The sequence below is a fragment of the Vicugna pacos genome, chromosome 15, assembly GCF_048564905.1.
Source record: "Vicugna pacos chromosome 15, VicPac4, whole genome shotgun sequence".
Taxonomy (NCBI): domain Eukaryota; kingdom Metazoa; phylum Chordata; class Mammalia; order Artiodactyla; family Camelidae; genus Vicugna; species Vicugna pacos.
In genome coordinates this window covers 47,298,634-47,311,856 of record NC_133001.1, presented here as the reverse complement: position 1 = coordinate 47,311,856, position 13,223 = coordinate 47,298,634, and the positions used below count along the sequence as shown (strand labels likewise).

Genomic DNA, 13,223 nt, shown 5'->3' with positions numbered 1-13,223 from the left:
CCCTGGATAGGGAATGATGAAGGAGGGAAAGTGCCCTCGCCCTGGGAAGCCTCTTCACCAGTAAGGAGATCAGCCAGGACAGAGGGGAGCAGGAGAGGCTCAGAGGAGAGCCCAGAAACAACTTGGCAGCAGACAGACAGAAGAGAAGCCAGCGAGGGGGCCTGCACAGTCCCAGCCGGAGCAGCAAGCTGCTGATGCGTGACAGCGCTGGGAGCTGAAGCTCAGGCTTCAGAGGACAGACCTGGGGAGGGGACTGAGATTTGCTTTGAGGATATAGCTTGAGGTGGCTGGCTGGAGTGAGGCAAGGGCTGAGGCTGGCAGTGGGTGCAAAGAAGCCCAGGTTTGCCATGAAAAGCCCCATTGGCATGTGTACTAAGGGAGGGTTAGGACCTTGCCATAGTAGCCTCCTCCTCAGTGCTCATGGAGGGGTGGCCTTGCCATGAAAGCCCCATTAACCCACACTAGTGAAAGGAGAGAGAGGACTCTGTCATGGAGTCTCCTCGGCTTGCTCTGGAAGGGTGCAGTCGCTGACAGGTTGCTTCTGAATAGAGGTGGGACCACACAGCTTCAGAAATGGGACTGAAATTTGAGTTGTTCCAGGTGGCTTTGGTGGATATATGCCATCATTAACGTTTGTAAACTCCACACATGCAGGACATACAAGCAGGATATTTGTGTGCAGCTGGGGCAGGTCCAGTGTTAACAGTGGGCGTGTGGAGGCAGGGCTGGGGTCTGGGCTGACCCTGTAGCCCAGGGTGGATCCAGGTTTGGTTTGTGACTGTGTGTGACTGCAGCGGGTCCTGGCACCCGACTTCAACAGGTCTGCCCTGGTGCTTTGTGAGCACAGTGCCTGAGGAACACCAGAGTAGGCCACCTGCATTCCCATGGCTGAGGGCAGCACTAGTGGCAGTGTACTTTGTGAGCATGCACAGCTGGTGACAGGTGACACCACAGAGGGCACATCCAGGTGGACACCTACAGAGGAATACTCAGTTGCTTTTCACCTAGCAGAAGCACTCCAGTCCTGCCACCCTCACACAGAAACGGATCTGGGAGCTTCTACTCCAACAACTGGGAAGCAGACCCGGCCTCTGACAGGGCTGTGGCAACCACAGAGCAAACAAGAGGTCCCACTCAACACCCAGTGTAGGTTCTGGTCACGTCAACACTAATCACACCTCCTATCAAGGGGATAACAGGCAGCACACAGAGGAAAGATGCGGCAGCCATCCATGATAAAAAAACAGCCTTGCAACGAAAATACTAGACACACGCTGGCTACACAAGGATGCTCCCACATAAAACAGTCTTTCAAGACTGCAATAGACAGTTGTTACTCCTAACTTTATAGTCAGAGAAATACAAGTAAAATGGAGAAGCAGAGGAACCACTTGAAATTAAGAGAATGAGAGAAATCCCCTCGAAGAAAAAACAATGAAATAAATCTCTACAGTATACCAGAATCTGAGTTCAAAACGGAGATGATAAAAATATAAAAAACACGAGGAATTAAGAGAGTTTATTGATAGAAATACAAATTATTGTAAAAGGAACTAGAAACTATAAAGAGGAGCCAATTAAAATCAGAAAACTCATTTGCCCAGATGAAAACCTAGCTAAAAGCAATAAATAGACTAAATATGCAGACAGATGATTATATTTTTTAAGGAATTTTGTTAATGAGAAATATTGGTCTGTAGGTTTTCTTGTGATGTCTAGTCCATATTTGTCATTTGGGTAACCTAATGGGAAATGTCTCCTCTATTGTGCAAAAAATTTTATGTAGGGTTGGTAGTATTTCTTGCTTTAAAATTTGACAGAATTCACCAGTTAAGCTGGATGGGCATGGACTTTTCCTTTGTGAGAAAATTGCTATTTACTACTACTACATTTTTTTTTTTGCTTGTTTGTGATAGAGGTTTTCTGAAGTCAGTTTTGGTTATTTATGTCATTCTAGGAATATGTTTATTTCTATGTATTTGGTAGGTCTGTTATGTTTCCGAGTCTTGGAGAAGTAGTCTTATGTAGCAGATATCCTGTGGGGCCCAGCAGCATGCTCTGCTCCGGTCACCAGAGCTATATGTTCTAAGGGTGCTCCCTGTGTGTCCTGCATGGGCCCTTCTATTTTGGCAGGGCCAACTACTGTGGGTGTTGTGGTAGTGGTATCGGCCCCTCTTGTTTGACTGCAAGGCTATGCATCATGTGGCTGTGAACCTGCTAGAGGATGGAGTAGGCTTCCTACATAGTTGGCTCTGTGGCCTGAAAGAGCTTAGGGTTGGAGCTGGTCCACAAGATAATAGGGTCACATTTCTACACTGTATATGTGGTCTGGGACAGTTTGGGGCTGGTGCACACCTGCTGGAGGTCAGGGCTTGGTCCTTGCAGAGCTTTCTGTATTGCCTGGGGGGTTTGGGGCTGATGCGTGCTTGCTGGTAGCTGGGGCTGGATCCTGGAGTGTTCTGTCTGTGGCGGGGTGTGGGAGCTCAGGTTTTGTGCAGCCTGCTGGTGAGCAGGTAAGCGCCCAGCACTAATAGGCTAGAAGGAAGAACCAAAATGGTGCTTGCCCACACCAGAGTCCTTGTGGTACAGGAGGTTCTCCAAACCTGCTGTGTCCCCAAGAGAAGTCCCTGTTGACTCCTGTCTCTAGAGGCTCTTCAAGATAGACAAATGAGTCCTTTCAGATCACTGCCCCTGTGCTGGGACTCAGTGTGTAAGAATTGGCATGTGCCTTTTAAGCATCAAGTCTCTGTTTCCTATGGCTCTCTGGCTCTCCTGAACAAAAACCCTGCTGGTCATCAAAGTCATTCTGGGGTCTCATTTTCCCTGTGCAAGACCCTTGTGCCAGGGAGCCCAGTGTGGGCTCAGACACCTCACTCCTTGGGTAAGACCTCTACAATTGTAATACTCCTCTTGTTTTGGGTGGTTAACCTGGGGCTGTGGATCCTGACTATACCGTGTTTCCCCTCCTCCTACCTGTATCATTATGTTTCTATTTAAACGTCTTTTATCGTTGAAAATATTTTCTGCTAGTTTTCAGGTTGCTGTCATAGATAGTTGCTCCTGTAAGTAGGTATAATTTTGGTATGTCTATCGGAGGAGGTTAATTCAATGTCTTCCTACCCTGACATCTTGGCTGCCTCTCCTCAACAAATTCCCATCATTCTTAATGATTATAATGAGTCCGTAATAAAGGCAGCATATTTCACTTTCATTCCTGGCATGCTGATAATAGTCACTACAGAACCTTTACCCCAGTGTATTTCTTAAATCAGTTGTGAAGAGAATGTTCTTTGAATGCTCCTTGGGGCCTAGGGAATCAGTGAACAGATCATGTAATAAATACAGTCACATTATTATATCCCTGTAACTTTCACTTTCTTCTATATTGAGGGTTTCCAAACTTCTACATGTATTGTATCTCCTGGAGGATTTGTTAAAACAGATTTCTGGGTCCCACTGCCAGAGTTTCTGATTTAGTAGCTCTGGAGGAGGCCTGAGAATTTTACTTCTAAACAATCTCTGAGTAATGCTGGTGCTGCTTATCTGGGGACCACCCTTTGAGAACCGTTGTCCTGTGTTATACAAATAAAGTTCTGGACATCTCAGTTTTAATGTAGGATACCACTGAGTCCACATTTTACTCAACCAGTTGAGCAACCTGTTAGAGCTACTCTAAGCTACTTGACCTAACACATTGCAGTAATTACACAGGGTCAGGTAATTGAAAGTATTCACAAGACTCTTACATACTCATGAACTAAGGTTAAAGATACAGTATGGCAGGAGAAAAAGAGTAAAGGCAAACATATGAAAAGCTTTTCTCTCAGTCACCTGGGACATGCTTCATACTTTGATTGTGAGCCATCAGAATACATGTGAGATCCTTTTATCTTAGGGGAGCCACGTACTCATCTGAGAGGATCTTTCATATCTTTGTGGTTATTTTTTATAGACATATATTTTATTTCATTGCTGCAAAGTTATTTTTTCTTAAGTTTTGTTTTACTCTTTGCACTGATGGTTTTGTTCTCTAAGATTTTCCTCACTTTTTTGTCCACTTACGTTGATTAGTGAAGGGACTAAAGCAATGACTGGAACTTCTCCGTTCATGGGCTGAGGGATGTCTCAGGAGCAAAGCATTTCGTTATATTGGTTTCTCTCTGATCTGTTTTCCCTGCTAATAATCCTCTCATCTACTGCTTGGTAAATATAAGCCAGACTGTCAGTCTGGGAGCTAAATTAGGAAACAGGTCAAAACTCTTACTATTCAGTTCTAAGTAGAATTCTAGTTTATGTATAGAATTTCACTTTGTCTCCAAAATTTGAGCACAGTATGTTACCCATGCCTTCTGTTGTCCCTGGCATTACCAAATTAGGAACCTCTCTTATTTCTGGTATAGTTTCTCTAGAGTGTGGATCACAAACTTTTGTTCTCAAGTTCCCTTTATAATCTTAGAAATTATTGAGGATCCCAAAAAGCTTTTGTTTAAGTGGATTATATCTTATCAAAATACACTATGTTAAAATACAGAAGATTTAAAAACAGTAAATTCATTATGAAATAAAAATCTAATTATAATTTAATTTTATATTGTAATTTTAAGATTAGCATAATCCTATGAAAATAATTCTAAAACAAAAAAATTTAAGGAGAATAACGGCATTATTTTAAATTTCTATAAGTTTCTTTAATGTCTGTCTGAGTAGGAGATAGTTGGATTCTCATATTTGCTTCTGCATTCAACCTGATTCTGTATCATGTCGTGTAGTTTTGGGAAGCTCCATTCTATACTCATGAGAGAAAGAGAATGGAAAAGGCAAACCACATCTTTGTTATTATGAAAACAGTTCTTACCTTACTGACTGGTAAAGTAGTACCCACACCACAGTTTGAGAACTGCTCTTTAGAGTATAAATGTATCTTCTGCTGAGTAGTGGAGAGGAATTACCGAGGCATTTGGGGTTGGGCAGGGTGTCATTAGTTTAATTTCTTCTATATAGAATCTCAGTAAATCCTGTTTCATTTTGTTTTGTTTTTTGAGCCTCATCCACTCACTTCTTTCATAAAAATAAAACTTCACTGTAAGGAATGTCCTTGATGTTATTTCAGATAGTAGATGATTGACTCTCATCCTGTACCAGGATTCTGTTTTCAGAGCAGTTTGGCTAGTTATTACCTTCCTAGGAGAGGAAAGAGAGGGAAATTTGAGTGGGGATGGCAGGCAAACGTGCAAGGAATAGGATAGAGTGTGTCTTCTCTCCACAGTCATTTCGCAGCAAAATCTGCCCAGATCAGACCTATTAGAATAGGTATCAACTAATTTTCTGTTTCCATTGCTGATACATTTTTGTCCTTTTGGATTTATCTTTTTATTTTTATTTTTCCCTGTTATTTTAGTGGGATTTTGAGAAGCAGCAAAGATATGTGTGGCAGCCATTAATTCTTACTCCTATCATTATGCATGATTGACATTATTACTTTGGTCTTCTTCACCATTTATTTCTTGATAAATTGCTGTAGATGATTTTATTTTCCAAAAATGGCCACAATGTTATCTCCTGTCCCATTCTCTTCTTCAAAGAATGAGAGGAGTGATGCTGTGTGATATCTGAGGCTTGGCCATACAGGGCTGTGCACCTCTAGCTTGTTCACTGGAATACTTGTACTTAGTGCTGAGCTGTCATGTAAGAAGTCCAGTTACCTGAGGTTGCCTTGCTGTGAGGAAACCCAAGCCACACGGAGAAGAAATGTTTAGGTACTTTTTTGATAGTTCAGCCTGTGACCATTTGAATATCCCTATATAAAGCCCAGACGTTTGAAGCACAGAGAGGCTAGCTCTGCTCTGTACTGTCTAAATTTCTATCTCTCAGAATCTGTGAACATCATAATAATACCATTATTTTTTATCTCTAGGCTTTGGAATAAGCTGAAATAATAACTGGAACAGGTTTTAGTACTGGAAGGGAGAGGCTGCCATATCTTTTGGACTGAGCAGTGGGCAGAACCTGGAAGGCCTAGGTGGCTATCAGTGGGCACTTTGAGGAAGCTGAGGAAAATGTTGGAAGCTGGAGGAAGGGAGACTGAAGATCTTTGGAAACTTACCAAAATTGCCATAATATGGAAAACTGAAAATATACCTAATGAACTTGAGGAATCTAGTTAGGCTAAAGTGATTTCCAAACAATTACTGTATGCCTCCTGGTTCTCCTTCTGTTGATGAGCGTGCCTACAGAAGTTATTCTATGCTCATCCCACAGTTTTATGTTAAAATGTGTGGGGTAACATGCCGCTTTGTTTCATAGGTCTTCAGATCAAGAGGATCTGTACTTGAGGAACCACTTCTTGGGAGCGTAATCTGTACTTGGACTTGACTTAGATAATGAGGTCCAAAAGTCCTGATGACATAATGGATCGAAACTTTGAAGGGTGTAATGTATTCTGCAAATGAGAATGATGTGAATTGTAGCCAGAGTGAAGGCTATGTTACATTGTTTATCCAAAGATTGTCACAGTATTTCCCATCTCACATGCTTTTATCCAGTGTGACCTTGCCATTCTTCACCATTTGGATCTTGGCAGGCTTGTGAATGCTTTGATAAAAGCATAGGGTATTGTAGAACATACCAAAAAAATTTCTTGCTAACTTGATCATTAAATATTAAGTATATGTAAATTTTAAAACACACTGGAAAATTAAAACTCTTAACCTTGCAAAATCTTTGTATCTATCATCTTGAAATATGAAATGACTTAACAAAATCTAATGATTGTATCTTTTCAAATAAACAACGTTAAAAATGTAATTTTAATGTCGGATAAACACAGATTAAAAAGAAAAAAAGAAAGCATAGGGTAAAAGTGATGCCATGTGATCTTTCAAGGCTGGGTTATAAACAGTGATGCAGCTTTCACCTTATTTCCTGAAACATTTGTACCTGGTGCCCTGGACCGTCATGCAAGAAATCCAGCCACAGCATCCAGGTTGGGAGGAAACCCAAGTCGTATGGGCAAGCCATATATAATGATTCCTGTCAACAGTTCAAGACCCCAGCCATTTGAATTGTCCCTGCTGAGGCCATCAGCATTGGACAGAGACAAGCCAACTCCATTACATCCAAATTTGTAAGCTGCAGGATGCACGAACTTGATAAAATATTTGTTTGATATATTAAGTTCTGAGGTAATAACTAGAACAACTGGACAACTTAAATACATTATAAGAATCATTAGACCTTTGGGTGTATAGATGTAGTAAAGCTGCTTAGTAATGTGTAAGGTATGAGTTTCAGTGAAAATGTTTATGACACACATTTTAGCTGCCTAATGGCTTATTTATTCATTTATTTGGTTTTGGGATTCTAAGTCATATGACTTTATCTGAGTTCTAGATAGTTGATGTGCCACTTGTACACTAGTTTGTACCAGTTTATTTGTAAACATTCTATTTAATTTACATTTTGTTCGCCTACTTGATTAAAGGTTCAATAAATAAAATTCTTTCAGTTTGCCTTCATATTTTATACATAATAGATATGAGATAAATGCATATTGATTAAATATTAAATGTCATCTTTTCAGAGGGCATAATTCATGAGTTTTAAAAAATGTGAAAATGTTACAGGTGACTTAGGAAATAGGGGAATTATATATATCAATATTAATCCCTTTATTAATAAGGGTTTCAACCTGTATTTTAAGGAACTTCATTCCTGGTAATCTATACACCTAATATTTTTTTATGAGGTAAAACTTGTAGGTTAAAAGAGCAAGTTTTTCTAGCAGTTACAAAAAAAAAAGTTTCTAATTTTTTGGAGGGTTTTACTGACATCTAGTGGGATTCAGTCTTATATGGTTTAAATTCCTTTTAGCTTTATTTCTGCTCATCTTTCCATGATTATCTTCTCCTAATTTTTAAGCTTTTTTTTTTCCTTTTTAAGGAAAAAGATATTTCAGGTACCTAAAAGTGAGGGTAGCATTTTTTGAGGATGTGCGATATTATGCATGTACCTTATATAATAATGTAACATAAATGAATAAATATGATTTTGTCATTAACTTTAAAGTATAGTTATTTCCTGCACTTTTTCTTTTCCTTCATTTGCTTGGATTCCCCTCCTTTTCTCCTTTTTCTATTTTAATTTGACAATTCATGTAAGTTCTGCTTATGTAATTCCTCCATCCCTGCCTTAAGGTCGTTACAGCGTAAATTTTCTCCATGTGCATATAATTCAGTGCATGAGTGAATTTAATGATGTTAGCATGTACATACAATGTACACATTTTTGTTCTGTTTTTGGAAAATCATATAATTTCCTGCATTTTGCTTTTCTCACTAGCATTTCTCTTAGAAATCTAAGATAAGTAATGTAGTTCTTTTACTTTTTAAAATGTATTCATAATTTTAAAATATATGGATATATTTTTATTCTGTTTTTAGCAACTTCTTTATTGATAAACATTTATCTCTAGTTTTTGCCACCTTAAATATAGCTGCAATACGCATCTGTGAGTGTATATCCTTACATAGGGGTAACTTTTTAGCAGTGAGATCCCTAAGTTAAAAAGGAATTTTTAATTTTAACAGATGTTACCATATTGCTTTCAAAAACAGCTGTAATATCAATGAATGATTTTTGAGAATACCTTTTCCCTGTGTCACCATTTGTAGATTTTATAACATTTTAAACATTTTTGCCTGTGTGAGAGGTATAAAGTGATTTATTATTTTAATTTGAATTTCCTTATTACTAGAGAATCTTAACTTTTTATGTGTTTGAGTCTAAATTTATTCTATGAATTTTCTAATTTTAACTTTTGTAGTTTTTATATTGTAAGATGTTAATACCTTACTTATCATCCAATTCACAAATATTTTGTGTGGAAAAAGATATAACAGAGTTTTAACTCCTTATACAATTAAACATATTTGTCTTTTGTTTTTGAAACTGAGTTTCCCAGATGTAAAGTCTCCCTAACACGTGGATTGTATTCTTCCAGTTTCCTTCCCCCCTTTTTATTTTGCAAAAGTTTTATTGTCTAAGTGTTACATGTAAATCTTATTCTGTGTGGAATTTAATTATTTCAATAAACTTTTAAAAATTGAAAGCATATTCACAGTCAGTATTAATTATCACAAAGTGAACAGACCCATTTAATCACCAACCAGCCATTCAGAACAATTCCTGTCCCTTAATTACTAAGCCTGCATTATCATATTGCTGTCCTGATACCTATGATAATCATCTTCCTGCTGCTTTTTGTATTTCTACCTCCTAACCTGGGTCCCTAAACATTATAGTGCAATTAGTTGGTCATTGACCTTAATACAAATACATTCATATAATAAATTTTTTATATCCAATATCTTTTGCTTAACATTTTGTGAGTTTTATATGAGTTATGATGTACAGCAGTTCATTCATTCTTGCTGTATGGTATTTCACTGTGTGAATATGGGATTCCTTATCTATTCTGCTGATGGATATTTGAATTGTTTTAGTTTATGGCTATATGGAATAATGCTGCTATGAACATTTTTTTTTTCTGCCGGGGATTAGTTACTAGGTTTATCTTTTCTACTTAGTAGCTTGCTTTTTTACTCTTTCTGTGGTAGTTTTTTTTTTTTTTTCGATTAACAGAAACTCTAATTAGTTGTTTATACATTTATTTTCCTTTTTGTTTAGTACATTTTATATCCTATTGAAGAAATCTTTACATACCCCAAGTTCATGAAAAATGTTTTCTAGAATAATTTATTTGCTTTGAAGTTCAATCTATAATTCAGTTAAAATTAATTTTTATATAAGGTATGAGAAATGAGTCAGTATTCTTTTTTTTTTTTAACATATAGATACCCAGTTAGCCCAGTAGCATTTATAGAAAAGGCCCATACTTGCCCCACTGCACTGACATATCCTGTTGGCCATAAAAGTATGTATATATGCTTGGGTATTCTGGACTTTCTGTTTCTTTCATTGACAGTACCATACAACGAGTCAGTATCATACTCTTAATTACAAATAGCTTTACGCTGTCTCTATCTGCCAGTAAAAATCTACTAGCCTTTTTGCTGTTTTTTAAGATTGTCTTAGCTCTTTTATGCTTTTGCATGAACATTTTGAAGTTAGCTTTTTAATATTCTACAAAAATTTTCTTTTGTAACTTTCACTGGGATTTCATTGAATCTGTAGATCATTTATAGATTTATAGATTTAAAATTTGAGTCTTCCTGTCCATGAATATAGTGTGTTCTTAACATTTACTGAGGCTCTTTGGAATTCTTTTAAAATACTTCATTATTTTCAATATAGAAATCTTTAATTATAGTCCTAGGTATTTGATACAATTTAAAAATTATTGATACAATTTTAAAATACTATTTTTAGTTCATTTTGCTTTTGTATATTGATCTTGTATCTAGTGATCTTGCCAAGTTCATTTATTAATTTCTATTAATTGCTTCTGAAAAATGAGTTTATTTTCTTTTTTACTGTTACATCTTAATTTTTTTGCTCTAATGTACTTGATTTCTGTATAATGTGTAATAGAAGTAGTGATTGTGAGCAACCTGTGTCATTCCCAATCTTGGAAAAAACTTTAATAATTCACGATTAAGTATAATGAATGCAAAAGTGGCCTTTATATAGTCTTCAATAGATCAAGGAAGTTTCTTTTTATTTCTAGTTTGCAACACTTTTTAGTATGAATGGGTATGGAATTCCATCAGATTGCTTCTATTGATATGATCATGTAATTTTTTTTCCTACTTTTGTGATTTATTTCATTGTTTCACTTTAAAATAGTAAATCAACCTTACATTCCTGGGATAAGTTCTACTCATTAATAATGATGGGCTATCATTTTTGTATTCTGCATTTAATTTTCTAAGTTTTGGATTTTTGTCTCTATAATCATTAGAGAGATTTGCCTAAACCTTTTCTCTCTTCTAATAACTTTAGAAGTTTTGATGAAAAGGGTAAATTATTCTCCTAAACTGAATTAGATAGTATATTTTATTTCTATCCTCTGAAAGATTTTATTAAAATTTTGTTACACTTTTTTACATATTTGAAAGCATTCATCTGTGAAGCCATTTGGCCTGAAGATTTCTTTGTAGGAAAATTTTAAAAATGGAGACTCTGTTCTAAAAAACATGATCATCTAGATTTTCTGTTTTCTTGTGTAAGATTTGATAAACATTTTTGCCCATTTTTTGCAGATTTTCAAATTTGTTGGCATAAATTTGTTTATAATCTCTTAGGATGTTTTAAATAATTGCAGGATCTATGGTGATATCTTTTTTTATATTTTCTGATATTGGCTATTTCTGATAGTTAGGGAATATGAGTGGTAGGAAGACTACTGAGGTAAGTTGTTATTCTCACATTATATCAAAGGTACATGCTGTTAACATGAAGAGACTAATTATGTAAATCTCGTTCACTTTACCTGAGGCTGTGTTGAGCAGATTTCTTCTGTGTAGTTCCCTTTTTCACGCTGTACTTTTTAGAAGGAAGTTGCTATGTGTGTCTCATGCTTTAAATGGGTGAAAAGTTATGCACTTCTTCTGTGGAGGGAGTAGCTACTACATAAATTAGTTGAGATTCTTCTGTACCAGATATTTGTCTGCTCTCTCCCATTTAATTTTTTAATCATTTATATTAGTATGGACTCATGTATATTTATGTCACACTTTAGATTGTAATCCAAGCCTGTGTTCTTTATTGCTCAAATGGTTCCAGCTTTGGCCACTGGGGGCTCTTTCAGTTGACTTCTCTGTTTCCTATTACTTAACCTCATTGTTTTGTTTTTGAACACATTTTGCTTTTGGCACTAAATGATGCTCCAGATACATCTTACATATCCCCTGCACAAGCCCTAGAATCAACCATTTCTCCAAAGTGGTCTGGTTTCTTTTATTTGAGAATGTTTTATTAGACACCAGGATTTGGGTGCTGGATGAGGATATTTATTTTTATTTTGTTAAATTCTGTTATTTATTCCTTAGTTTTAATTTCTTTGGATTTAATTTGCTATCTTTTTTAACTTCTTGAGATAGTTATATTTTCAATATTAATTCAGCTTAAAATGTTTTCTAATTTCCGTTTCCATCTCTTTTTTGAACAGTGGAGTACTTAGAAGTTACTGATTTCCAAACATTTGGGTACTTTCAAGTTATTTTAAAAATTTCTTTCTAACTTAATTTTATGGTGTTCAGAGAACATACTTGAATAATTTAGTCTTTCAAACCACATTTAACCAATTTTGTTAATCTTATATGTGCATTTGTAAATACTATGCACTAAATGATGGTTGGGTTGCAATGTTCCAAATGTGTCATTTAGGTCATTTTTGTTAATTGTGCTGTTTGAGTGTTTTTTATCCTTACCAATTTTCTTCAGATTTTTATTTTGGTTGGTGAGAGTGATATAGTCTCTCACTTTAATAGTGGATTTGTCTTTCTCTTTTTAGTTACTGTTAGGATTTATATATTTTGAAGATATGTGATTAGGTGCATACACATTTGAACTGTTACACCTACCTGGTGGTTCGGCCTTTAGTTATTATAAAAGACTTCTTTCTACCTCGAGCAGTGTTTCTTGCCTTAATGCCGTCTTTGCCTCATATTATGCCAGTTTTTGGCTTTTATTGGGTTAGCGTTTGGTTGATTTTTCATGTTACAGTTTTTAACACCTTTTACTTTCAAACTTACTTTGTCTTTCTAGTTAAGGTATGTATGTCATACACCATTTATTTCCCTCCAGTCTATTTTTCTTTCAAATGGAATATTTATTCCATTGATATTTATGTAGTTAGAGATATGTTTGGTTTGTATATACTGTCTTACTACTTGTTTTCTATTTCTCCTGTTTTTTCTTGTTTTCTTTTGAATTAAAAAATCCGTTTTATTTTTATCACATTTTTCTGTTAGTTATACATTACTTCACAATTCTTTAATGGTTGATTACCCAGAGGTTATTACATGCATCCTTGATTTAGTAGAGTCTAAATTATTTTTCCTATTTGCTAAACAATGATAGTGTCTTAGAATACCTTAACTCCATTTACCACTTTTCTTTTTGTATTATTGCTGTCATACACTTTAATATCATGAAATATTATTTTGATAGTTTTATTATTTGATAGATTTAAATAATTATATTTACCCATATTTCTACCATTTAACTTGGTCTTCTGTTTTTCCTGTATTTTCATGTTTCCT

At 36.0% G+C, this 13,223-nt stretch overlaps 1 protein-coding gene across 6 annotated transcripts in view; it reads left to right on the top strand.

Moving 5' to 3' along the window:
* The window catches only part of TDRD15 (tudor domain containing 15), a 443,928-nt gene that overhangs the window by 20,714 nt on the left and 409,991 nt on the right, over positions 1-13,223 (top strand). For 3 of the 6 annotated variants that reach the window (XR_012059166.1, XR_012059169.1, XM_072938149.1), the window contains one exon: positions 6,304-9,111. The exons of 2 other annotated variants lie outside the window; for them this stretch is intronic. Coding sequence is in view for 1 of the 4 variants with exons in the window: in XM_072938149.1 (XP_072794250.1) it covers positions 6,304-6,332 (29 nt within the window). In the remaining 3 variants the exon portion in view is untranslated. One more of the 6 variants, XR_012059167.1, reaches the window with a different exon arrangement.